The sequence below is a fragment of the Anomaloglossus baeobatrachus genome, chromosome 6 (genome assembly GCF_048569485.1).
Source record: "Anomaloglossus baeobatrachus isolate aAnoBae1 chromosome 6, aAnoBae1.hap1, whole genome shotgun sequence".
Taxonomy (NCBI): domain Eukaryota; kingdom Metazoa; phylum Chordata; class Amphibia; order Anura; family Aromobatidae; genus Anomaloglossus; species Anomaloglossus baeobatrachus.
In genome coordinates this window covers 7,169,161-7,196,491 of record NC_134358.1, presented here as the reverse complement: position 1 = coordinate 7,196,491, position 27,331 = coordinate 7,169,161, and the positions used below count along the sequence as shown (strand labels likewise).

Here is a 27,331-nt window from a genome sequence, read left to right as displayed (position 1 = left end):
GTCTGTGACCCCAGAAATATATAGCTCAGTATACGGGCGCGAGTGTATGACCCCAGAAATATATAGCTCAGTATACGGGCGCGAGTGTGTGACCCCAGAAATATATAGCTCAGTATACGGGCGCGAGTGTGTGACCCGAGAAATATATAGCTCAGTATACGGGCGCGAGTGTGTGACCCCAGAAATATATAGCTCAGTATACGGGCGCGAGTGTGTGACCCGAGAAATATATAGCTCAGTATACGGGCGCGAGTGTGTGACCCGAGAAATATATAGCTCAGTATACGGGCGCGAGTGTGTGACCTGAGAAATATATAGCTCAGTATACGGGAGCGAGTGTGTGATCCGAGAAATATATAGCTCAGTATACAGGCGCGAGTGTGTGACCCGAGAAATATATAGCTCAGTATACGGGCGTGAGTGTGTGACCAGAGAAATATATAACTCAGTATACGGGAGCGAGTGTGTGACCCGAGAAATATATAACTCAGTATACGGGCGCGAGTGTGTGACCTAAGAAATATATAGCTCAGTATACAGGCGCGAGTGTGTGACCCGAGAAATATATAGCTCAATATACGGGCGTGAGTGTGTAACCCAAGAAAATTATAGCTCAGTATACGGGCGCGAGTGTGTGACCTGAGAAATATATAGCTCAGTATACGGGTGCGAGTGTGTGACCCGAGAAATATATAGCTCAGTATACGGGCGTGAGTGTGTGACCTGAGAAATATATAGCTCAATATACGGGCGCGAGTGTGTGACCCGAGAAATATATAGCTCAGTATACGGGCGCGAGTGTGTGACCCGAGAAATATATAGCTCAGTATACGGGCGCGAGTGTGTGACCCGAGAAATATATAGCTCAGTATACGGGCGCGAGTGTGTGACCCCAGAAATATATAGCTCAGTATACGGCTGCGAGTGTGTGACCTGAGAAATATATAGCTCAGTATACGGGCGCGAGTGTGTGACCTGAGAAATATATAGCTCAGTATACGGGTGCGAGTGTGTGACCTGAGAAATATATAGCTCAGTATACGGGCGTGAGTGTGTGACCTAAGAAATATATAGCTCAGTATACAGGCGCGAGTGTGTGACCCGAGAAATATATAGCTCAGTATACGGGCGCGAGTGTGTGACCCGAGAAATATATAGCTCAGTATACGGGCGCGACTGTGTGACCCGAGAAATATATACCTCAGTATACGGGCGCGACTGTGTGACCCGAGAAATATATAGCTCAGTATACGGGCGCGAGTGTGTGACCCCAGAAATATATAGCTCAGCATACGGGCGCGAGTGTGTGTCCCGAGAAATATATAGCTCAGTATACGGGCGCGAGTGTGTGACCTGAGAAATATATAGCTCAGTATACGGGCGCGAGTGTGTGACCTGAGAAATATATAGCTCAGTATACGGGCGCGAGTGTGTGACCCGAGAAATATATAGCTCAGTATACGGGCGCGAGTGTGTGATCCGAGAAATATATAGCTCAGTATACGGGCGCGAGTGTGTGACCCGAGAAATATATAGCTCAGTATACGGGCGCGAGTGTGTGACCCGAGAAATATATAGCTCAGTATACGGGCGCGAGTGTGTGACCCGAGAAATATATAGCTCAGTATACGGGCGCGAGTGTGTGACCCGAGAAATATATAGCTCAGTATACGGGCGTGAGTGTGTGACCTAAGAAATATATAGCTCAGTATACGGGCGTGAGTGTGTGTCCCGAGAAATATATAGCTCAGTATATGGGCGCGAGTGTGTGACCCGAGAAAGATATAGCTCAGTATACGGGCACGAGTGTGTGACCCGAGAAATATATACCTCAGTATACGGGCGCGAGTGTGTGACTCCAGAAATATATAGCTCAGTATACGGGCGCGGGTGTGTGACCCCAGAAATATATAGCTCAGTATACGGGCGCGAGTGTGTGACCCCAGAAATATATAGCTCAGTATACGGGCGCGAGTGTGTGACCCCAGAAATATATAGCTCAGTATACAGGCGCGAGTCTGTGACCCCAGAAATATATAGCTCAGTATACGGGCGCGAGTGTATGACCCCAGAAATATATAGCTCAGTATACGGGCGCGAGTGTGTGACCCCAGAAATATATAGCTCAGTATACGGGCGCGAGTGTGTGACCCGAGAAATATATAGCTCAGTATACGGGCGCGAGTGTGTGACCCCAGAAATATATAGCTCAGTATACGGGCACGAGTGTGTGACCCGAGAAATATATAGCTCAGTATACGGGTGCGAGTGTGTGACCTGAGAAATATATAGCTCAGTATACGGACGCGAGTGTGTGACCTGAGAAATATATAGCTCAGTATACAGGCGCGAGTGTGTGACCTGAGAAATATATAGCTCAGTATATGGGCGCGAGTGTGTGACCCCAGAAATATATAGCTCAGTATACAGGCGCGAGTGTGTGACCCGAGAAATATATAGCTCAATATACGGGAGCGAGTGTGTGACCCGAGAAATATATAACTCAGTATACGGGCGTGAGTGTGTGACCTAAGAAATATATAGCTCAGTATACAGGCGCGAGTCTGTGACCCGAGAAATATATAGCTCAATATACGGGCGTGAGTGTGTAACCCAAGAAATATATAGCTCAGTATACGGGCGCGAGTGTGTGACCCGAGAAATATATAACTCAGTATACGGGTGCGAGTGTGTAACCCAAGAAATATATAGCTCAGTATATGGGCGCGAGTGTGTGACCCGAGAAATATATAGCTCAGTATACGGGCACGAGTGTGTGACCCGAGAAATATATAGCTCAGTATATGGGCGCGAGTGTGTGACCCGAGAAATATATAGCTCAGTATATGGGCGCGAGTGTGTGACCCGAGAAATATATAGCTCAGTATATGGGCGCGAGTGTGTGACCCGAGAAATATAAAGACTGAACGCGAGTGAAAATGAGGGCACCGAATCACTGACACAGCCACCCTCCAACCACACACAGCCCTGCTCCACATCACTGACAGAGCCACCCTCCTACCACACACAGCCCTGCTCCACATCACTGATAGAGCCACCCTCCTACCACACACAGCCCTGCTCCACATCACTGACAGAGCCACACTCCTACTACACATAGCCCTGCTCCACATCACTGACAGAGCGACACTCCTACCACACACAGCCCTGCTCCACATCACTGACAGAGCGACACTCCTACCACACACAGCCCTGCTCCACATCACTGACAGAGGCACACTCCTACTACACACAGCCCTGCTCCACATCACTCAAAGAGCCACCCTCCTACCACACACAGCCCTGCTCCACATCACTGACAGAGCCACCATACTACCACACACAACCCTGCTCCACATCACTGACAGAGCCACCCTCCTACCACACACAGCCCAGCTCCACATCACTGACAGAGCCACCTTCCTGCCACACACAGCCCTGCTCCACATCACTCACAGAGCCACCCTCCTACCACACATAGCCCTGCTCCACATCACTCACAGAGCCACCCTCCTACCACACACAGCCCTGCTCCACATCACTGACACAGCCACCCTCCAACCACACACAGCCCTGCTCCACATCACTGACAGAGCGACACTCCTACCACACACAGCCCTGCTCCACATCACTGACACAGCCACCTTCCTACTACACACAGCCCTGCTCCACATCACTGAGAGGCACACTCCTACTACACACAGCCCTGCTCCACATCACTGACAGAGCCACCCTCCTACTACACACAGCCCTGCTCCACATCACTGACACAGCCACCCTCCTACCACACACAGCCCTGCTCCACATCACTGACAGAGGCACACTCCTACTACACACAGCCCTGCTCCATATCACTGACACAGCCACACTCCTACTACACACAGCCCTGCTCCTCATCACTGACAGAGCGACACTCTTACCACACAGAGCCCTGCTCCACATCACTGACACAGCCACACTCCTACTACACACAGCCCTGCTCCACATCACTGACACAGCCACCCTCCTACTACACACAGCCCTGCTCCACATCACTGACAGAGCCACTCTCCTACCACACAAAGCCCTGCTCCACAACACTGACAGAGCCACCCTCCTACTACACACAGCCCTGCTCCACATCACAGACAGAGCCACACTCCTACCACACACAGCCCTGCTCCACATCACTGACACAGCCACCCTCCTACTACACACAGCCCTGCTCCAAATCACTGACAGAGGCACACTCCTACTACACACAGCCCTGCTCCACATCACTGACAGAGGCACACTCCTACTACACACAGCCCTGCTCCACATCACTCACAGAGCCACCCTCCTACCACACACAGCCCTGCTCCACATCACTCACAGAGCCACCATACTACCACACACAGCCACCATACTACCACACACAACCCTGCTCCACATCACTGACACAGCCACCCTCCTACTACACACAGCCCTGCTCCACATCACTGACAGAGGCACACTCCTACTACACACAGCCCTGCTCCACATCACTGACACAGCCACCCTCCTACCACACACAACCCTGCTCCACATCACTGACAGAGCGACACTCTTACCACACAGAGCCCTGCTCCACATCACTGACACAGCCACCCTCCTACTACACACAACCCTGCTCCACATCACTGACAGAGCGACACTCTTACCACACAGAGCCCTGCTCCACATCACTGACAGAGCCACACTCCTACTACACACAGCCCTGCTCCACATCACTGACACAGCCACCCTCCTATTACACACAGCCCTGCTGCACATCACTCACAGAGCCACCATACTACCACACACAGCCACCATACTACCACACACAACCCTGCTCCACATCACTGACACAGCCAGCCTCTTACCACACACAGCCCTGCTCCATATCACTGACACAGCCACCCTCCTACCACACACAGCCCTGCTCCATATCACTGACACAGCCACCCTCCTATCACACACAGCCCTGCTCCACATCACTGACAGAGCCACCCTCCTACCACACACAGCCCTGCTCCACATCACTGACAGAGCCACACTCCTACCACACACAGCCCTGCTCCACATCACTGACAGAGCCACCCGCTTACCACACACAGCCCTGCTCCATATCACTGACACAGCCACCCTCCTACCACACACAGCCCTGCTCCACATCACTCACAGAGCCACCCTCCCACCACACACAGCGCTGCTCCACATCACTGACACATCCACCCTCCTACCACACACAGCCCTGCTCCACATCACTCACAGTCACCCTTTTACTGCGGAGAATCTAGCTCCATGGTGCCTGTGTCAGATCGAAATGTTTTGCTACCTCCGTCTAGTCCGATGTTATGAATATGATAAACAAGTTAAGTGCCGAAGTTGGAAAGTACACAGCGAGAAGCGGGTAGAAGACATACTGCAGTCTGCACGAGAACAGACACACTGCAGATGTGTATTTCAGGCAGGAGAGATGTAAATCTGCAGCTACATAGACCAGGAATAAAGCGCTGATGGGAGTCCGGACCTCACCGCACACTACTGATGGCAAGGTGTCCAGCTCCGTTACTGCAGGCACAATCTGCACTGTTAATGTGAAAACTGGCAGACCCATAGCTGAAATGCTGCTAAATGCAGGAGTGAATACTTTTGCATGCCCTATTCTTGTGTGAGTCTGCTGCCTCTGCAGGGGTGCACTGGGGACGCGATTATTTGGCAGGAGTGAATACTTTTGCATTCCCTATTTTTGTGTGAGTCTGCTGCCTCTGCAGGGGCGCACTGGGGTTCGCGATTATTTGGCAGGAGTGAATACTTTTGCATGCCCTATTCTTGTGTGAGTCTGCTGCCTCTGCAGGGGTGCACTGGGGACGCAATTATTTGGCAGGAGTGAATACTTTTGCATTCCCTATTTTTGTGGGAGTCTGCTGCCTCTGCAGGGGTGCACCGGGGAGGCGATTATTTGGCAGGAGTGAATACTTTTGCATGCCCTATTTCTCTGGATTTCCGCTGTGACAGCAGCAGTCACTGCGCAGGAGACTGGCGGTCAGGGGGACATCTTCAGGGTGGAGTAAGCGAGGCGGAGAATGTAATGACCAGAACAATGGCCGCAGGACGCCCCGGGCACACTCTGCAGACACGTATCGCCCCGGGGTCCCTGTATGAGGCTGCGGAGTCCCAGGAGACAAGGGCGTCCAGACTAATGCACCAGACACATTACAGGGAGGACGTCTGAGCGCTAATGCCGAGGACCGGAGAGCTCATTAGGATGCTGCACTGAGGAGTATTACAGGAAGAAGAGAGGGAAGCGGCAGCACTGCCTGTTACCATGGCAACACTGCCTCTCACTGCAGAGCAAGAATTAATAGTGGCGGATACCAACCAATATATATATATATACCCCGAGCACAGGAACAGCGGCCACACCGAGGAATGTGCAACCCGGAAGCCCGGCTACACCGCACCTGCAGGTACAGCAGCATATGGTAACAGCAGTCCCATGTAAAGCAACAGGGAGTGCAGTATATGGAAACAGCAGTCCCATGTAAAGCAACAGGGAATGCAGTATAAGGTAACAGCAGTCCTATGTAAAGCAACACGGCATGCAGTATAAGGTAACAGCAGTCCCATGTAAAGCAACAGAGAATGCAGTATAAGTTAACAGCAGTCCCATGTAAAGCAACAGAGAATGCAGTATAAGGTAACAGCAGTCCCATGTAAAGCAACAGAGAATGCAGTATAAGGTAACAGCAGTCCCATGTAAAGCAACAGAGAATGCAGTATAAGGTAAAAGCAGTCCCATGTAAAGCAACAGGGAGTGCAGTATATGGAAACAGCAGTCCCATGTAAAGCAACAGGGAATGCAGTATAAGGTAACAGCAGTCCTATGTAAAGCAACAGGGAATGACTATATGGTAACAACAGTCCCATGTAAAGCAACAGGGAATGCAGTATAAGGTAACAGCAATCCCATCTAAAGCAACAGGGAATGCAGTATAAGGTAACAGCAGTCCTATGTAAAGCAATAGGGAGTGCAGTATAAGGTAACAGCAGTCCTATGTAAAGCAATAGGGAGTGCAGTAAAAAGTAACAGCAGTCCTATGTAAAGCAACAGGAAATGCATAAATGCTAACAGCGGTCCCATGTAAAGCATCAGGGAATGCATATTTGGTAACATCAGTCCCATGTAAAACAACAGGGAATGCATATATGCTAACAGCAGTCGCATGTAAAGTAACACAGAATCCATATATGGTAACAGCAGTCCCATGTAAAGTAACACAATGCATTTAAGGTAACTGCAGTCCCATGTAAAGCATCAGGGAATGTATGTATGGTAACAACAGTCCCATGTACAGCAATTGGGAATGCATATATGGTAGCAGCAGTCCCATGTAAAACAACAGGGAAATGCTTATATGGTAACAGCAGTCCCATGTAAAGCAATAGGGAATGCATATATGGTAACAGCAGTCCTGTGTAACATCTGCACTTCTGAGGTCAGGCATCATGGTGTCTTGTGTAGGAGCTGTAGAGCGGCCGCGCGTCCTCACTGCTGCAGGTCACTCTCAGGCCATGCTCTCTTCGCTCGCTGATACACAATGTTAATTAATTGGCAGTTAATTAAAAATATCCTTAAGGGCGAAACTGCACATGTGGGGCGCAGCCGGGAGAGTGATGAGGAGGAGGAGGCTCGGGGGTCGGAGGAGGAGGAGGAGGCTCGGGGGTCGGAGGAGGAGGACACGGATCTCCTGGTGCTGAGGGTTCAGTACAATGTACAGCAAAGAGAATAAAGCAATATATCTATATACCGTCACGGCTGAAAGTGTTGGCACCCGAGCGATTGTGCCAGACGATGACGCCTTCCTCCCTGGTAATCATTATACTCTTGTGTATATTGAACAACAGAATAAACATCAGAGGAAAAAAAAAAAAGAGGAAAATTGCTGCACAATTTCACACAAAACCCCCAAATGTGCGGACAAAATTGTGGGAAAACAACTGCTTCCAGCTTGTGGTCCTCGTTCAGACTCCCCTGTGGCAAGTAACATGGGGGGCAATATGAAGATCACGCCTGAAACCAGAAAAGAAAGGGAGAAGTTTCCTCAGTCTTTGCATTGTGTGTCTGTGTGTGCCGCACTAAGCATGGGGAATAGAAAGAGAAGAAGAGAAGGGTCGAGGACTTGAGAACCAAAATTGCTGAAAAATATCCACAATCTCAAGGTTATGCGTCCATCACCAGAGATCTTGATGTTCCTTTGTCCGCAGTGCACCACATAATGAAGAAGGCACTGTAGCTAATCTCCCTGGATGTGGACGGCAGAGAAAATCTGATGAAAGGTTGTAATGCCACTGTTTATTCCACAGGGTGTGCAGACAAATATTATGTTGGGAGTGAGAACAATTTTGTCCTGACAATTTTTGTGTGAAATTTTGTCCAATTTGCCTTTTTCCTTCCGATTTTTTTGTATTCCAGTGCACACAAAGGAAATAAGCAAGTGAGCGACAAAACATGCATAACTGCAATCATTTTCTGAGACAAAAACTTTATTTTCTGGAAAAATGTCAAGGGTGCCAATACTTTTGGCCATGACTGTGTGCAAAACCTCAGCCTCCAAAAAGTTGTCTGCTGTGTAAAACGTAGAGAAAACAAGGCTGCGATGATGTGGAGATCGCTCATCTCCAGACGTTATCACACAGAACAGATCACAAGGTCAATCTTGGACATCTTTCTGATCTAAGGCTACTTTCACACATCAGTTTTCTGCATTCAGGCACAATCCTTTTTTTTCCTGATCCAAAGGATCCGGCAAAAAAAATGTAAAACCGTATCCACCGGATCCGGTTTTTAACGGATCCGTTATGCCGGATGCGTACAAAACCGGATCCGGTGGATACGGTTTGCATCCGTTTTTGCATCCGGTTTGTCCTTTTTTTTGAAGGATCAGCTTTTTTAATTAATTTGGTGCATGCGCAGTTTACAAAAACGGATCCGGTAGCCGCATCCATTTTTTACAGCATTGCGCCGGATCCGGCGTCCATAGGCTTTCATTGTAAAACACGCCGTATCGCGCCGGATCCGGCACGATGCGGTTTTTTTGCAGGACAAAAAAACGTTGCAAGACACGTTGCCTCCGGCCGCCGCTTTGATAAATTTTGCCGCATCCGGAAAAAACCGGATGCAACGCAAAGCCATCAGGTACATTCCGGTTACAATGCAAGTCTATGGGGATAAACCGGATGCGGTACCGGATCCGATTTACCCGTTTTTTTCCGGATTGTACCTGATGGCAAAAACCTGATGTGTGAAAGTAGCCTAATTTAGAAGTTTCGCGACCAGATCTCCACCAGAGAAGAGTTGGGTCGGGGTTAACACGAGGTTGGAGAAGTTAGTGGAAGTAATGAGAAGCAGCCGCAGCGTCCATGATCACCTGTGTCACATGACTGTGTATAAAGAGAGGCAGAGTCTCCGAAGCAAAGATGGTCGGAGGTCACTGCTGCTTGGAAAATTGTGGGACCATTACAGAGAAATGCTGGATGTAAAGCTGCAGAGAGCGAATATCCACCGTCTCCAGCACATAACTATATCCAAACATTCAGAGGATCTGGAGGAATCCATGTGCACAAGGGACAAGGCCGAGATTCAGAAGTGGGCACTCGGGATATTCGGTCCCTGGGGCTGCACTGCACGAGCTCAGGAATAACTGAGAAACGCCTCCCGGGGGATTTCTCCTCAGTATAATGACGCCTGTTCTCTGGAGACCTCAGAGGTTTGTGTGAGAACATCAGGGATCAAACAGCATCATGGAAACCAAGGAGCCCACCAGACAGGTCAGGGATAACGAGCAGGAAAGCAGGGATAGGTTATAGAAAATAACCCAAGGTGTGCACATCTCACCGAGCACTGGTCAACCCATCATCCAAAAATAGCAGGAGTACAGCGAAACTGCAAACTACCGAGACATGGCCGTCCTCTGAAACCGACATCCCAAGAAGGAGAGCGCCAATGACAGAAGAGCCGAGGGGACCATGGTGACTGGAGAAGCCGCAGATATCACAGCTCAGAGGGAGAATCTGTCCACAGGACGACTATTAGTCGTAGACTCCACATATCTGGGCTGGAAGAGCAAGAAGAAGCCATGTAGAAGCCACAGCGAGCATTAGGAGAATATGGTCTGGAAGAGGAGACCAAAGGAAAACCGGGCTAAATGCAAAACATTGTGTGGCGGAAACTAACCCTGCACATCACCCTGAAAACACCCTCCCCACCGTCACACATGGTGGAGGCAGCATGCTGCTGTGGGGAGACTTTTCTTCAGCAGGGGCAGGGAAGCCGGATAGAGGTGATAGGAAGATGTATGGAGCTAAATACAGGACAATCCTGGAAGAAAACCTGTTAGAGGCTGCAGAAGACGTGAGACCGGGGCGTAGAGTCACCTTCCAGCAGCACAACGACCCTCAACATCCTGCAGATCTACAAAGAGCAAAAGAGAAGTGTAAGTCACTGTGTGACTATTGTTCCTCCGCGCTGTCAGGAGCCACCCGGCAGCTCTGACAATGGCTGCCACAGATAGGCACAAGCCACTCTGTCTATAAATCTCACCAGAGGCCTGGCCTCCAGCTGTTGGCCCAGTCAGTCCTGGCCTCACACAGGGGCCCCTGGGTCGGGGTATTGTGTGAGCTGCTGGCTGGTGGTGCGGGATGGCAGGAAGAATTTGTGTAAATCAGACAGGAGAATAGTTAGTAAGTGAACCGAAGGCAAAATCCGGAATATCCAATAGAAATAAGAGGATGGCGCCCAGGAGTTCACGACAGCTCGTCACACGATTACCGGCAGCATGGCCGAGACCACACGACAGGGGGGACACACTGACCGGCGTGAGCTCCGGAGCTTCCAGCCTACACACAATTACCAGTATCAGAAGGCACAGAAATACATCTGTCGCCCCATGTGTGAACGGCTGCCCAGTGATAGACGCAAAGCCTGGAAGGACCAGCCCCGATAGAGGTCACAGATGGTTGGAGACCTCCCTTTGGTTTCATTACTTCGTCACTTGAGCACAGATTTTGAAGGAACTCGGCAGTAGGTTGTTCCAAACATCTTGGAGACCTGACCCCCGATCTCCTGTATATGAGGCTTGTGCGGATTCATCAGTCTCCTGATCCCAGACAGACGGGATGATGTGAGAACCGGGCTCTGTGGGGTCATCGCCTCCAGGACTCGTACCCCACACAGACGGGATGATGTGAGATCCGGGCTCTGTGGGGTCATCACCTCCAGGACGTGTACCCCACACAGACGGGATGATGTGAGATCCGGGCTCTGTGGGGTCATCACCTCCAGGACTTGTACCCCACATAGACGGGATGATGTAAGATCCGGGCTCTGTTGGGTCATCACCTCCAGGAACCGTACCCCAGACAGATGGGATGATGTGAGATCCTGGCTCGGTGGGGTCATCACCTCCAGGACTCGTACCCCAGACACACGGGATGATGTGAGATCCAGGCTCAGTGGGGTCATCACCTCCAGGACTCCTGATCCCAGACAGACGGGATGATGTGAGATCCGGGCTCAGTGGGGTCATCACCTCCAGGACTCGTACCCCAGACAGACGGGATGATGTGAGATCCGGGCTCTATGGGGTCATCACCTCCAGGAACCGTACCCCAGACAGACGGGATGATGTGAGATCCGGGCTCTATGGGGTCATCACCTCCAGGTCGCGTACCGCAGACAGACGGGATGATGTGAGATCAGGGCTCTGTGGGGTCATCACCTCCAGGAACCGTTCCCCACACAGACGGGATGATGTGAGATCCGAGCTCTATGGGGTCATCACCTCCAGGAACCGTACCCCAGACAGACGGGATGATGTGAGATCCGGGCTCAGTGGAGTCATCACCTCCAGGACTCCTGATCCCAGACACACGGGATGATGTGAGATCAGGGATCTGTTGGGTCATCACCTCCAGGAACCGTACCCCACACAGACGGGATGATGTGAGATCCGAGCTCTATGGGGTCATCACCTCCAGGAACCGTACCCCAGACAGACGGGATGATGTGAGATCCGGGCTCTATGGGGTCATCACCTCCAGGAACCGTACCCCAGACAGACGGGATGATGTGAGATCCGGGCTCAGTGGAGTCATCACCTCCAGGACTCCTGATCCCAGACACACGGGATGATGTGAGATCCGGGCTCTGTTGGGTCATTACCTCCAGGAACCGTACCCCACACAGACGGGATGATGTGAGATCCGGGCTCGGTGGGGTCATCACCTCCAGGACTCGTACCCCAGACAGACGGGATGATGTGAGATCCGGGCTCGGTGGGGTCATCACCTCCAGGACGTGTACCCCACACAGATGGGATGATGTGAGAACCGGTCTCTGTGGGGTCATCACCTCCAGGACTCGTACCACAGACAGACGGGATGATGTGAGATCCGGGCTCGGTGGGGTCATCACCTCCAGGACTCATACCCCAGAAAGACGGGATGATGTGAGATCAGGGCTCGGTGGGGTCATCACCTTCAGGAACCGTACCCCAGACAGACGGGATGATGTGAGATCCGGGCTCTATGGGGTCATCACCTCCAGGAACCGTACCCCAGACAGACGGGATGATGCGAGATCCGGGCTCTGTGGGGTCATCACCTCCAGGAACCGTACCCCAGACACACGGGATGATGTGAGATCCGGGCTCTATGGGGTCATCACCTCCAGGAACCGTACCCCAGACAGACGGGATGATGTGAGATCCGGGCTCGGTGGGGTCATCACCTCCAGGACTCGTACCTCAGAAAAACGGGATGATGTGAGATCAGGGCTCTGTGGGGTCATCACCTCCAGGACTCATACCCTAGACAGACGGGATGATGTGAGATCTGGGCTCTATGGGGTCATCACCTCCAGGAACCGTACCCCAGACAGACGGGATGATGTGAGATCCGGGCTCAGTGGGGTCATCACCTCCAGGACTCGTACCCCACACAGACGGGATGATGTGAGATCCGGGCTCTGTGGGGTCATCACCTCCAGGACTCATACCCCAGAAAGACGGGATGATGTGAGATCCGGGCTCTATGGTGTCATCACCTCCAGGAACCGTACCCCAGACAGACGGGATGATGTGAGATCAGGGCTCTATGGGGTCATCACCTCCAGGAACCGTACCCCACACAGACGGGATGATGTGAGATCCGGGCTCTATGGGGTCATCACCTCCAGGAACCGTACCCCAGACACACGGGATGATGTGAGATCCGGGCTCGGTGGGGTCATCACCTCCAGGACTCGTACCTCAGAAAAACGGGATGATGTGAGATCAGGGCTCTGTGGGGTCATCACCTCCAGGACTCATACCCTAGACAGACGGGATGATGTGAGATCTGGGCTCTATGGGGTCATCACCTCCAGGAACCGTACCCCAGACAGACGGGATGATGTGAGATCCGGGCTCAGTGGGGTCATCACCTCCAGGACTCGTACCCCAGACAGACGGGATGATGTGAGATCTGGGCTCTATGGGGTCATCACCTCCAGGACTCCTGATCCCAGACAGACGGGATGATGTGAGATCCGGGCTCGGTGGGGTCATCACCTCCAGGACTCATACCCCAGACAGACGGGATGATGTGAGATCCGGGCTCTGTGGGGTCATCACCTCCAGGACTCGTACCCCACACAGACGGGATGATGTGAGATCCGGGCTCTGTGGGGTCATCACCTCCAGGACTCATACCCCAGAAAGACGGGATGATGTGAGATCCGGGCTCTATGGTGTCATCACCTCCAGGAACCGTACCCCAGACAGACGGGATGATGTGAGATCAGGGCTCTATGGGGTCATCACCTCCAGGAACCGTACCCCACACAGACGGGATGATGTGAGATCCGGGCTCTATGGGGTCATCACCTCCAGGAACCGTACCCCAGACACACGGGATGATGTGAGATCAGGACTCGGTGGGGTCATCACCTCCAGGACTCATACCCCAGAAAGACGGGATGATGTGAGATCAGGGCTCAGTGGGGTCATCACCTCCAGGACTCGTACCCCAGACAGACGGGATGATGTGAGATCCGGGCTCGGTGGGGACATCGCCTCCAGGACTCGTACCCCACACAGACGGGATGATGTGAGATCCGGGCTCTGTGGGGTCATCACCTCCAGGACTCGTACCCCAGAAAAACGGGATGATGTGAGATCAGGGCTCTGTGGGGTCATCACCTCCAGGACTCATACCCCACACAGACGGGATGATGTGAGATCCGGGCTCGGTGGGGTCATCACCTCCAGGACTCATATCCCAGACAGACGGGATGATGTGAGATCCGGGCTCTGTGGGGTCATCACCTCCAGGACTCGTACCCCAGACAGACGGGATGATGTGAGATCCAGGTTCTGTAGGGTCATCACCTCCAGGACTCGTACCCCAGACAGACGGGATGATGTGAGATCCGGGCTCGGTGGGGTCATCACCTCCAGGACTCGTATCCCAGACAGACGGGATGATGTGAGATCCAGGTTCTGTAGGGTCATCACCTCCAGGACTTGTACCCCAGACAGACGGGATGATGTGAGATCCGGGCTCTGTGGGGTCATCACCTCCAGGACTTGTACCCCAGACAGACGGGATGATGTGAGATCCAGGTTCTGTAGGGTCATCACCTCCAGTACTCCGCACTCTTCTTTATACTGAAGACTGCTATAAACATTGGCTGGGTGTTTGGGGTTGTTGTCCGGCTTTAGAATGAATAATTTGCAGCCAATCAGACGCTTCCCCGATGGCATCACATGATCGGTCAGTGTCTGCCTCAACCACAAACATTCGGCCAATATCACCAAGAGTGAGGAGTCCTGGAGGTGATGATCCACAGAGCCCGGATCTCACATCATCCCGTCTGTGTGGGATCAAGAAGGATCCGCACAAGAGTCATAGACAGAAGATCTGGGGTCAGTCCTCCAAGATGTTTGGAACAACCTCCTACCGAGCTCCTCCATCACCTGAGCACAAGTGACGAGAAGAAGTGATGGAGGCGACGTCACTTAATACTGAGGGTGGAGAAGACTGGCGGTCACCGAATACTGAGGACGGAGGAGACGGGCGGTCACCGAATACTGAGGACGGAGGAGACGGGCGGTCACCGAATACTGAGGACGGAGGAGACGGGCGGTCACCGAATACTGAGGACGGAGGAGACGGGCGGTCACCGAATACTGAGGACGGAGGAGACGGGCGGTCACCGAATACTGAGGACGGAGGAGACGGGCGGTCACCGAATACTGAGGACGGAGGAGACGGGCGGTCACCGAATACTGAGGACGGAAGAGACGGGCGGTCACCGAATACTGAGGACGGAGGAGACGGGCGGTCACTGAATACTGAATACGCACAGTCAGGGGGGCACACGCACAGTCAGGGGGGCACACGCACAGTCAGGGGGGCACACGCACAGTCAGGGGGGCACACGCACAGTCAGGGGGACACACGCACAGTCAGGGGGACACACGCACAGTCAGGGCGGCACACGCACAGTCAGGGCGGCACACGCACAGTCAGGGCGGCACACGCACAGTCAGGGCGGCACACGCACAGTCAGGGCGGCACACGCACAGTCAGGGCGGCACACGCACAGTCAGGGCGGCACACGCACAGTCAGGGCGGCACACGCACAGTCAGGGCGGCACACGCACAGTCAGGGCGGCACACGCACAGTCAGGGCGGCACACGCACAGTCAGGGCGGCACACGCACAGTCAGGGCGGCACACGCACAGTCAGGGCGGCACACGCAGAGCGTCACTCACCTTCTTCGCTCCCATCAGGGCGGCCTTCTGGAGTTTCCGGTGACAGTATTTGGCATAGGTGCTGATCGCCACTCCTGAAATGAGAAGACGCAGGTGAAGGGTCAGAGGTGACGACACAAGGTCAGCAATGACGGGGTTAATAGCATTAATATATAGAGACTGGCACTGATACAAATCTGAAGAAATGACGACTTCCTGGAGAGCACGGCCCTGTGCAGACGTCACACAACAGAGACCACACCGCAGGGGAGGAGGACGAAACCCCGCAGGGGAAGAACGCCACACCGGCGGGGAAGGAGACCACGCCGCAGGGGAGGAGGATGAAACGCCGCAGGGGAGGAGGTCACGCCGCGGGGGGAGGAGGTCACGCCGCGGGGGGAGGAGGCCACGCCGCGGGGGGGAGGCCACGCCGCGGGGGGAGGAGGCCACGCCGCAGGGGAGGAGGCCACGCCGCGGGGGGAGGAGGCCACGCCGCGGGGGGAGGAGGTCACGCCGCAGGGGAGGAGGCCACACCGCAGGGGAGGAGGCCACACCACAGGGGAGGAGGCCATACCGCAGGGGAGGAGGCCACACCGCAGGGGAGGAGGCCACACCGCAGGGGAGGATTTCACCACGAGGACAGGATCTCCTCCCGGGCGTCACCACGAGGACAGGATCTGCTCCAGGGCATCACCACGAGGACAGGATCTGCTCCAGGGCGTCACCACGAGGACAGGATCTGCTCCCGGGCATCACCACGAGGACAGGATCTGCTCCCAGGCATCACCACGAGGACAGGATCAACATATACAGGAGGTAACTCAGGATCAGTAATGTATGTACACAGTGACTGCACCAGCAGAATAGAGAGTGCAGCTCTGAAGTATAATGCAGGAGGTAACTCAGGATCAGTAATGTATGTACACAGTGACTGCACCAGCAGAATAGTGAGTGCAGCTCTGGAGTATAAAACAGGAGGTAACTCAGGATCAGTAATGTATGTACACAGTGACTGCTCCAGCAGAATAGTGAGTGCAGCTCTGGAGTATAATGCAGGAGGTAACTCAGGATCAGTAATGTAATGTATGTACACAGTGACTGCACCAGCAGAATAGTGAGTGCAGCTCTGGAGTATAATGCAGGAGGTAACTCAGGATCAGTAATGTATGTACACAGTGACTGCACCAGCAGAATAGTGAGTGCAGCTCTGGAGTATAATACAGGAGGTAACTCAGGATCAGTAATGTAATGTATGTACACAGTGACTGCACCAGCAGAATAGTGAGTGCAGCTCTGGAGTATAATGCAGGAGGTAACTCAGGATCAGTAATGTATGTACACAGTGACTGCACCAGCAGAATAGTGAGTGCAGCTCTGGAGTATAATGCAGGAGGTAACTCAGGATCAGTAATGTAATGTATGTACACAGTGACTGCACCAGCAGAATAGTGAGTGCAGCTCTGGAGTATGAGGTGGTCAGCTTGCTGTGTTGCAGATAATGGCGGGACACAGTGTCGGAGCGTTCTCTCTCATCGTCCTCTTCAGCACAATGTGCACATTTCTATGTTCAGAGAAAACAGCGTTACACAATAAAGCATAGATCAGACAGTGACGAGTCGTGTGTATACAGGGTGAGATAACGGCCCCACCAGGTCCAGGGGGATCAGTGCGTCTATTAGAAACGCAGCCGAGGGTTTATCTACACCACGTCTCTCTATTAATGACGGCACGACTGCGGAGACGAGCGGCTGCAATAACCACCTATCCATAAGAAATGCCGGGGGTCTTCTGCTATACAGCCTGGATGATGCGCCCTCAGATCACGGGGGTCCAACACCCGACTCCCACCAATCACCCGACTCCCACCAATCACCCGACTCCCACCAATCACCCGACTCCCAACAATCACCCGACTCCCAACAATCACCCGACTCCCAACAATCACCCGACTCCCAACAATCACCCGACTCCCACCAATCACCCGACTCCCACCAATCACCCGACTCCCACCAATCACCCGACTCCCACCAATCAGCTGTCAGGAGCTGCGACATCAGCTGGATGTGAATAGTGATGAACAGCTCTGAAAGTCCCGGCAGCTGCAGACCAGAGGCACCAGCAATCAGCCTGACCAGTCACAGGATCTGCGACTACAAGAAGTGGAGGAGGGGGTGCGACTACAGAAACTGGGGGCGGGTCTGCGACTACAGGAAGTGGGGGCAGGTCTGCGACTACAGGAAGTGGGGGCGGGTCTGCGACTACAGGAAGTGGGGGCGGGTCTGCGACTACAGGAAGTGGGGGCGGGTCTGCGACTACAGGAAGTGGGGGCGGGTCTGCGACTACAGGAAGTGGGGGCGGGTCTGCGACTACAGGAAGTGGGGGCGGGTCTGCGACTACAGGAAGTGGGGGCGGGTCTGCGACTACAGGAAGTGGGGGCGGGTCTGCGACTACAGGAAGTGGGGGCGGGTCTGCGACTACAGGAAGTGGGGGCGGGTCTGCGACTACAGGAAGTGGGGGCGGGTCTGCGACTACAGGAAGTGGGGGCGGTCTGTGACTACAGGAAGTGGGGGCGGTCTGTGACTACAGGAAGTGGGGGCGGGTCTGCAACTACAGGAACTGGGGGTGGGTCTGTGACTACAGGAAGTGAGGGCGGGTCTGTGACTACAGGAACTGTTGGCGGGTCTGTGACTACAGGAAATGGGGGCGGGTCTGCGACTACAGGAAGTAGGGGCGGGTCTGCGACTACAGGAACTGGGGGCGGGTCTGTGACTACAGGAAGTGAGGGCGGGTCTGTGACTACAGGAACTGTTGGCGGGTCTGTGACTACAGGAAATGGGGGCGGGTCTGCGACTACAGGAAGTAGGGGCGGGTCTGCGACTACAGGAACTGGGGGCGGGTCTGCGACTACAGGAAGTGGGGGCGGGTCTGTGACTACAGGAACTGTTGGCGGGTCTGCGACTACAGGAACTGGGGGCGGGTCTGTGACTACAGGAACTGGGGGCGGGTCTGTGACTACAGGAACTGGGGGCGGGTCTGTGACTACAGGAACTGGGGGCGGGTCTGTGACTACAAGAAGTGGAGGAGGGGGTGCGACTACAGGAACTGGGGGCGGGTCTGCGACTACAGGAACTGGGGGCGGGTCTGCGACTACAGGAAGTGGGGGCGGGTCTGCGACTACAGGAAGTGGGGGCGGGTCTGTGACTACAGGAAGTGGGGGCGGGTCTGTGACTACAGGAAGAGGGGGCAGGTCTGCGACTACAGGAAGTGGGGGTGGGTCTGCGACTACAGGAAGTGGGGGCGGGTCTGCGACTACAGGAAGTGGGGGCGGGTCTGCGACTACAGGAACTGGGGGCGGGTCTGCGACTACAGGAACTGGGGGCGGGTCTGCGACTACAGGAAGTGGGGGCGGGTCTGCGACTACAGGAAGTGGGGGCGGGTCTGCGACTACAGGAAGTGGGGGCGGGTCTGCGACTACAGGAACTGGGGGCGGGTCTGCGACTACAGGAAGTGGGGGCGGGTCTGCGACTACAGGAAGTGGGGGCGGGTCTGCGACTACAGGAAGTGGGGGCGGGTCTGCGACTACAGGAAGTGGGGGCGGGTCTGCGACTACAGGAAGTGGGGGCGGGTCTGCGACTACAGGAAGTGGGGGCGGGTCTGCGACTACAGGAAGTGGGGGCGGGTCTGCGACTACAGGAAGTGGGGGCGGGTCTGCGACTACAGGAAGTGGGGGCGGGTCTGCGACTACAGGAAGTGGGGGCGGGTCTGCGACTACAGGAAGTGGGGGCGGGTCTGCGACTACAGGAAGTGGGGGCGGGTCTGCGACTACAGGAAGTGGGGGCGGGTCTGCGACTACAGGAAGTGGGGGCGGGTCTGCGACTACAGGAAGTGGGGGCGGGTCTGCGACTACAGGAAGTGGGGGCGGGTCTGCGACTACAGGAAGTGGGGGCGGTCTGTGACTACAGGAAGTGGGGGCGGTCTGTGACTACAGGAAGTGGGGGCGGGTCTGCAACTACAGGAACTGGGGGTGGGTCTGTGACTACAGGAAGTGAGGGCGGGTCTGTGACTACAGGAACTGTTGGCGGGTCTGTGACTACAGGAAATGGGGGCGGGTCTGCGACTACAGGAAGTAGGGGCGGGTCTGCGACTACAGGAACTGGGGGCGGGTCTGTGACTACAGGAAGTGAGGGCGGGTCTGTGACTACAGGAACTGTTGGCGGGTCTGTGACTACAGGAAATGGGGGGCGGGTCTGCGACTACAGGAAGTAGGGGCGGGTCTGCGACTACAGGAACTGGGGGCGGGTCTGCGACTACAGGAACTGTTGGCGGGTCTGCGACTACAGGAACTGGGGGCGGGTCTGTGACTACAGGAACTGGGGGCGGGTCTGTGACTACAGGAACTGGGGGCGGGTCTGTGACTACAGGAACTGGGGGCGGGTCTGTGACTACAAGAAGTGGAGGAGGGGGTGCGACTACAGGAACTGGGGGCGGGTCTGCGACTACAGGAACTGGGGGCGGGTCTGCGACTACAGGAAGTGGGGGCGGGTCTGCGACTACAGGAAGTGGGGGCGGGTCTGTGACTACAGGAAGTGGGGGCGGGTCTGTGACTACAGGAAGAGGGGGCAGGTCTGTGACTACAGGAAGTGGGGGTGGGTCTGCGACTACAGGAAGTGGGGGCGGGTCTGCGACTACAGGAAGTGGGGGCGGGTCTGCGACTACAGGAACTGGGGGCGGGTCTGCGACTACAGGAACTGGGGGCGGGTCTGCGACTACAGGAAGTGGGGGCGGGTCTGCGACTACAGGAAGTGGGGGCGGGTCTGTGACTACAGGAAGAGGGGGCAGGTCTGTGACTACAGGAAGAGGGGGCAGGTCTGTGACTACAGGAAGTGGGGGCGGGTCTGTGACTACAGGAAGTGGGGGCGGGTCTGTGACTACAGGAAGAGGGGGCAGGTCTGCGACTACAGGAACTGGGGGCGGGTCTGCGACTACAGGAAGTGGGGGTGGGTCTGTCTCTACAGTAAGTGGTGGGGGTCTGTGTCTACAGTAAGTGGTGGGGGTCTGTCTACAGTAAGTGGTGGGGGGCTGTGTCTACAGTAAGTGGTGGGGGGCTGTGTCTACAGTAAGTGGTGGGGGGCTGTGTCTACAGTAAGTGGTGGGGGGCTGTCTCTACAGTAAGTGGTGGGGGTCTGTGTCTACAGTAAGTGGGATGTCTCTATAGTAAGTGTGGGGGGGGGTCTGTGTCTCTCAGGTGCTCTTTAATCATGTAAGGTTTGGCCTCTGCAGGGGTAAGTTGTGGCCAGACAGTCTCCCCTGATGATCGCAGTGGTCTACCAGGGCCGGGTGGTCTTCATCAGACATGATCACCCCTGTTTAGGACATAGAGTAATGTGCTGAGTCCTCATGAATGGATTATCTTGCGGGTGACTTCTCCTGCACAGCGGCTCCTCCAAGTCTCCATCTATAGTGACCCTGCACGGCACACGAGGCACCAGCATTCCGGATTACTGCTGCCCTGGCCCCGCCGCCCGATGCCCCGCAGGATAGTGCACAGCGGACGTTTCGCCGTTCTCCTGACCCTGGTGCCCGGGGTGAAGCTGCTGCTGATCACACAGCAGGACACGTGAGGCTCATCCGCCGGACACACAGGCACGTGTCTGCCCGCCAGCGAGGATACAGGAGACGGCAGGCTGCTCAGGAATCAGGCACAGCCTTCTGGACCCCCATTATTTCACTGCTCGGGTCTGCCCACCACATACGACCCCCCTCCTGCAGATCTGCATGGTGGAGGCCGGGGCTGTACTCTGCACCATCCAAATCCAGAGAAGGGGAAAATGTATCAGCAGATCAAGGAGCCCCCCGACAGGAGAGCCGAGTATAGGGGGCACTGAGGAGGTACTGGGGGCATGTAGAGGCACTGAGGAGGTACTGGGGGCATGTGGGGGCACTGAGGAGGTACTGGGGGCATGTGGGACACTGAGGAGGTACTGGGGACATGTGGGGGCACTGAGGAGGTACTGGGGACATGTGGGGGCACTGAGGAGGTACTGGGGGCATGTGGGGGCACTGAGGAGATACTGGGGGCATATTGGGACACTGAGGAGATACTGGGGACATGTGGGGGCACTGAGGAGGTACTGGGGTCATGTGGGGGCACTGAGGAGATACTGGGGACATGTGGGACACTGAGGAGGTACTGGGGACATGTGGGGGCACTGAGGAGGTACTGGAGACATGTGGAGGCACTGAGGAGGTACTGGGGGCATGTGGAGGCACTGAGGAGGTACAGGGGGCATGTGGAGGCACTGAGGAGGTACTGGGGGCATGTGGGGCACTGAGGAGGTACTGGAGACATGTGGAGGCACTGAGGAGGTACTGGGGGCATGTGGAGGCACTGAGGAGGTACTGGGGGCATGTGGAGGCACTGAGGAGGTACTGGGGACATATGGAGCCACTGAGGAGATACTGGGGACATGTGGGGGCACTGAGGAGGTACTGGGGGCATGTGGGGGCACTGAGGAGGTACTGGGGACATGTGGGGGCACTGAGGAGGTACAGGGGACATGTGGAGGTACTGAGGAGGTACTGGGGACATGTGGGGGCACTGAGAAGGTACTGGGGGCATGTGGGGGCACTGAGGAGATACTGGGGGCATATTGGGACACTGAGGAGATACTGGGGACATGTGGGGGCACTGAGGAGGTACTGGGGTCATGTGGGGGCACTGAGGAGATACTGGGGGCATGTGGGGACACTGAGGAGGTACTGGGGACATGTGGGGGCACTGAGGAGGTACAGGGGACATGTGGGGGCACTGAGGAGGTACTGGGGACATGTGGGGACACTGAGGAGGTACTGGGGCCATGTGGGGGCACTGAGGAGGTACTGGGGTCATGTGGGGGCACTGAGGAGGTACTGGGGACATGTGGGGGCACTGAGGAGGTACAGGGGACATGTAGGGACACTGAGGAGGTACTGGGGTCATGTGGGGGCACTGAGGAGGTACTGGGGACATGTGGGGGCACTGAGGAGGTACTGGGGACATGTGGGGACACTGAGGAGGTACTGGGGTCATGTGGGGGCACTGAGGAGGTACTGGGGACATGTGGGGGCACTGAGGAGGTACTGGGGACATGTGGGGACACTGAGGAGGTACTGGGGTCATGTGGGGGCACTGAGGAGGTACTGGGGACATGTGGGGGCACTGAGGAGGTACAGGGGACATGTGGAGGTACTGAGGAGGTACTGGGGACATGTGGAGGCACTGAGGAGATACTGGGGGCATATTGGGACACTGAGGAGATACTGGGGACATGTGGGGACACTGAGGAGGTACAGGGGACATGTGGAGGCACTGAGGAGATACTGGGGGCATGTGGAGGCACTGAGGAGGTACTGGGGGCATGTGGGGGCACTGAGGAGGTACTGGGGGCATGTGGGGGCACTGAGGAGGTACTGGGGGCATGTGGAGGCACTGAGGAAGTACTGGGGACATGTGGGGTACTGAGGAGGTACTGGGGACATATGGGGACACTGAGGAGGTACTGGGGGCATGTGGGGGCACTGAGGAGGTACTGGGGGCATGTGGGGGCACTGAGGAGGTACTGGGGTCATGTGGGGGCACTGAGGAGGTACTGGGGACATGTGGGGGCACTGAGGACATGTGGGGGGATGAAAAAAAGAACAATAAAATAAAATCTTCTGTGATGCTGTCCCGTTATCACAACTGACCAGTGAGCGCAGCAGCGGCAGAGAGGGTGTCCCAAGACCGCCGGAGTATGAGGGAGGGTGCGTTACAGGAGGGAGAAGCGCCAGAGCTCTGTCTGAGGATTGATGTCATAGCCAGAGTTTCCGCTGATCACAGCCAGGCCCTCCGCCCATCACAGCCAGGCCCTCCGCCCATCACAGCCAGGCCCTCCGCCCATCACAGCCAGGCCCTCCGCCCATCACAGCCAGGCCCTCCGCCCATCACAGCCAGGCCCTCCGCCCATCACAGCCAGGCCCTCCGCCCATCACAGCCAGGCCCTCCGCCCATCACAGCCAGGCCCTCCGCCCATCACAGCCAGGCCCTCCGCCCATCACAGCCAGGCCCTCCGCCCATCACAGCCAGGCCCTCCGCCCATCACAGCCAGGCCCTCCGCCCATCACAGCCAGGCCCTCCGCCCATCACAGCCAGGCCCTCCGCCCATCACAGCCAGGCCCTCCGCCCATCACAGCCAGGCCCTCCGCCCATCACAGCCAGGCCCTCCGCCCATCACAGCCAGGCCCTCCGCCCATCACAGCCAGGCCCTCCGCCCATCACAGCCAGGCCCTCCGCCCATCACAGCCAGGCCCTCCGCCCATCACAGCCAGGCCCTCCGCCCATCACAGCCAGGCCCTCCGCCCATCACAGCCAGGCCCTCCGCCCATCACAGCCAGGCCCTCCGCCCATCACAGCCAGGCCCTCCGCCCATCACAGCCAGGCCCTCCGCCCATCACAGCCAGGCCCTCCGCCCATCACAGCCAGGCCCTCCGCCCATCACAGCCAGGCCCTCCGCCCATCACAGCCAGGCCCTCCGCCCATCACAGCCAGGCCCTCCGCCCATCACAGCCAGGCCCTCCGCCCATCACAGCCAGGCCCTCCGCCCATCACAGCCAGGCCCTCCGCCCATCACAGCCAGGCCCTCCGCCCATCACAGCCAGGCCCTCCGCCCATCACAGCTAGGCCCTCTGGTGATCATAAATGTATAACATAATCTGTTAATAATTTGTGTTTACGCAGCAAAAGCCAAAATTGGGTAACTTCTTGTGCTGCGCGAATCCGCAACAAGAGGGTAAAGTACTTGTCCCCGCACTAATATCCAAAGTCAGAACGCCGCCTAATAAAGGATAATAGCAATGATATAACAGAGATATAACAACAGATAGAAAGATAACTAGATAGCAGCATAGATAATACATATAGATAGGTAGAGATGGGTAGATGGAGGGATAGATAGAGGGATAGATAGATAGAGGGATAGATAGATAGAGGGATAGAGGGATAGATAGAGGGATAGATAGATAGAGGGATAGATAGATAGATAGATAGAGGGATAGATAGAGGGATAGATAGATAGAGGGATAGATAGATAGATAGATAGATAGATAAAGGGATAGAGGGATAGATAGAGGGATAGATAGATAGATAGAGGGATAGATAGAGGGATAGATAGATAGATAGAGGGATAGATAGATAGATAGATAGATAGATAGATAGATAGATAGATAGATAGAGGGATAGATAGATAGAGGGATAGATAGATAGAGGGATAGATAGATAGAGGGATAGATAGATAGAGGGATAGATAGATAGAGGGATAGATAGAGGGATAGATAGAGGGATAGATAGAGGGATAGATAGAGGGATAGATAGAGGGATAGATAGAGGGATAGATAGAGGGATAGATAGAGGGATAGATAAAGGGATAGATAGAGGGATAGATAGAGGGATAGATAGAGGGATATATAGAGGGATAGATAGAGGGATAGATAGAGGGATAGATAGAGGGATAGATAGAGGGATAGATAGAGGGATAGATAGAGGGATAGATAGAGGGATAGATAGAGGGATAGATAGAGGGATAGATAGAGGGATAGATAGAGGGATAGATAGAGGGATAGATAGAGGGATAGATAGAGGGATAGATAGAGGGATAGATAGATAGAGGGATAGATAGAGGGATAGATAGATAGATAGATAGATAGAGGGATAGATAGAGGGATAGATAGATAGATAGAGGGATAGATAGATAGATAGAGGGATAGATAGATAGAGGGATAGATAGATAGATAGAGGGATAGAGGGATAGATAGATAGATAGATAGATAGATAGATAGAGGGATAGATAGATAGATAGAGGGATAGATAGATAGATAGATAGATAGATAGATAGAGGGATAGATAGATAGATAGATAGAGGGATAGATAGAGGGATAGATAGAGATAGATAGATAGAGATAGATGGATAGATAGATAGATAGATAGATAGATAGAGGGATAGATAGATAGAGGGATAGATAGATAGATAGATAGAGGGATAGATAGAGATAGATAGATAGAGGGATAGATAGATAGATAGATGGATAGATAGAGGGATAGATAGATAGAGGGATAGATAGATAGATAGATAGATAGACAGACAGAGGGATAGATAGAGGGATAGATAGAGGGATAGATAGATAGATAGATAGAGGGATAGATAGAGGGATAGATAGATAGATAGATAGATAGAGGGATAGATAGATAGATAGATAGAGGGATAGATAGATAGATAGATAGATAGAGGGATAGATAGATAGATAGATAGATAGAGGGATAGATAGATAGATAGATAGATAGAGGGATAGATAGATAGATAGATAGAGGGATAGATAGAGGGATAGATAGAGATAGATAGATAGAGATAGATGGATAGATAGATAGATAGATAGAGGGATAGATAGATAGAGGGATAGATAGATAGATAGATAGACAGACAGAGGGATAGATAGAGGGATAGATAGAGAGATAGATAGATAGAGGGATAGATAGAGGGATAGATAGATAGATAGATAGATAGAGGGATAGATAGATAGATAGAGGGATAGATAGATAGATAGATAGATAGATAGATAGATAGAGGGATAGATAGATAGATAGATAGAGGGATAGATAGATAGAGGGATAGATAGATAGAGGGATAGATAGATAGAGGGATAGATAGATAGATAGATAGAGGGATAGATAGATAGATAGATAGATAGACAGACAGAGGGATAGATAGAGGGATAGATAGATAGATAGATAGAGGGATAGATAGATAGAGGGATAGATAGATAGAGGGATAGATAGATAGATAGAGGGATAGATAGATAGAGGGATAGATAGAGGGATAGATAGATAGAGGGATAGATAGATAGATAGATAGATGGATAGATAGATAGATAGAGGGATAGATAGATAGAGGGATAGATAGATAGAGGGATAGATAGATAGAGGGATAGATAGATAGAGGGATAGATAGAGGGATAGATAGATAGATAGAGGGATAGATAGATAGATAGAGGGATAGATAGATAGATAGATAGATAGAGGGATAGATAGATAGATAGATAGATAGATAGATAGAGGGATAGATAGATAGATAGATAGAGGGATAGATAGATAGATAGAGGGATAGATAGATAGATAGAGGGATAGATAGATAGATAGATAGAGGGATAGATAGAGATAGATAGATAGAGGGATAGATAGATAGATAGATGGATAGATAGAGGGATAGATAGATAGAGGGATAGATAGATAGATAGATAGACAGACAGAGGGATAGATAGAGGGATAGATAGAGGGATAGATAGAGAGATAGATAGATAGATAGAGGGATAGATAGAGGGATAGATAGATAGAGGGATAGATAGATAGATAGAGGGATAGATAGATAGATAGAGGGATAGATAGATAGATAGATAGATAGATAGAGGGATAGATAGATAGATAGAGGGATAGATAGATAGATAGAGGGATAGATAGATCGATAGATAGACAGACAGAGGGATA

At 53.6% G+C, this 27,331-nt stretch overlaps 1 protein-coding gene across 1 annotated transcript in view; it reads right to left on the bottom strand.

Annotated features, from left to right (window-relative positions):
• ARHGAP39 (Rho GTPase activating protein 39) overlaps nucleotides 1-27,331 on the bottom strand; it is a 168,388-nt gene that overhangs the window by 12,747 nt on the left and 128,310 nt on the right. Inside the window, exon 5 of the mRNA XM_075352687.1 lies at nucleotides 15,802-15,875. Coding sequence (XP_075208802.1) covers nucleotides 15,802-15,875 — 74 coding nt within the window. The remainder of the gene's footprint in view (nucleotides 1-15,801; nucleotides 15,876-27,331) is intronic.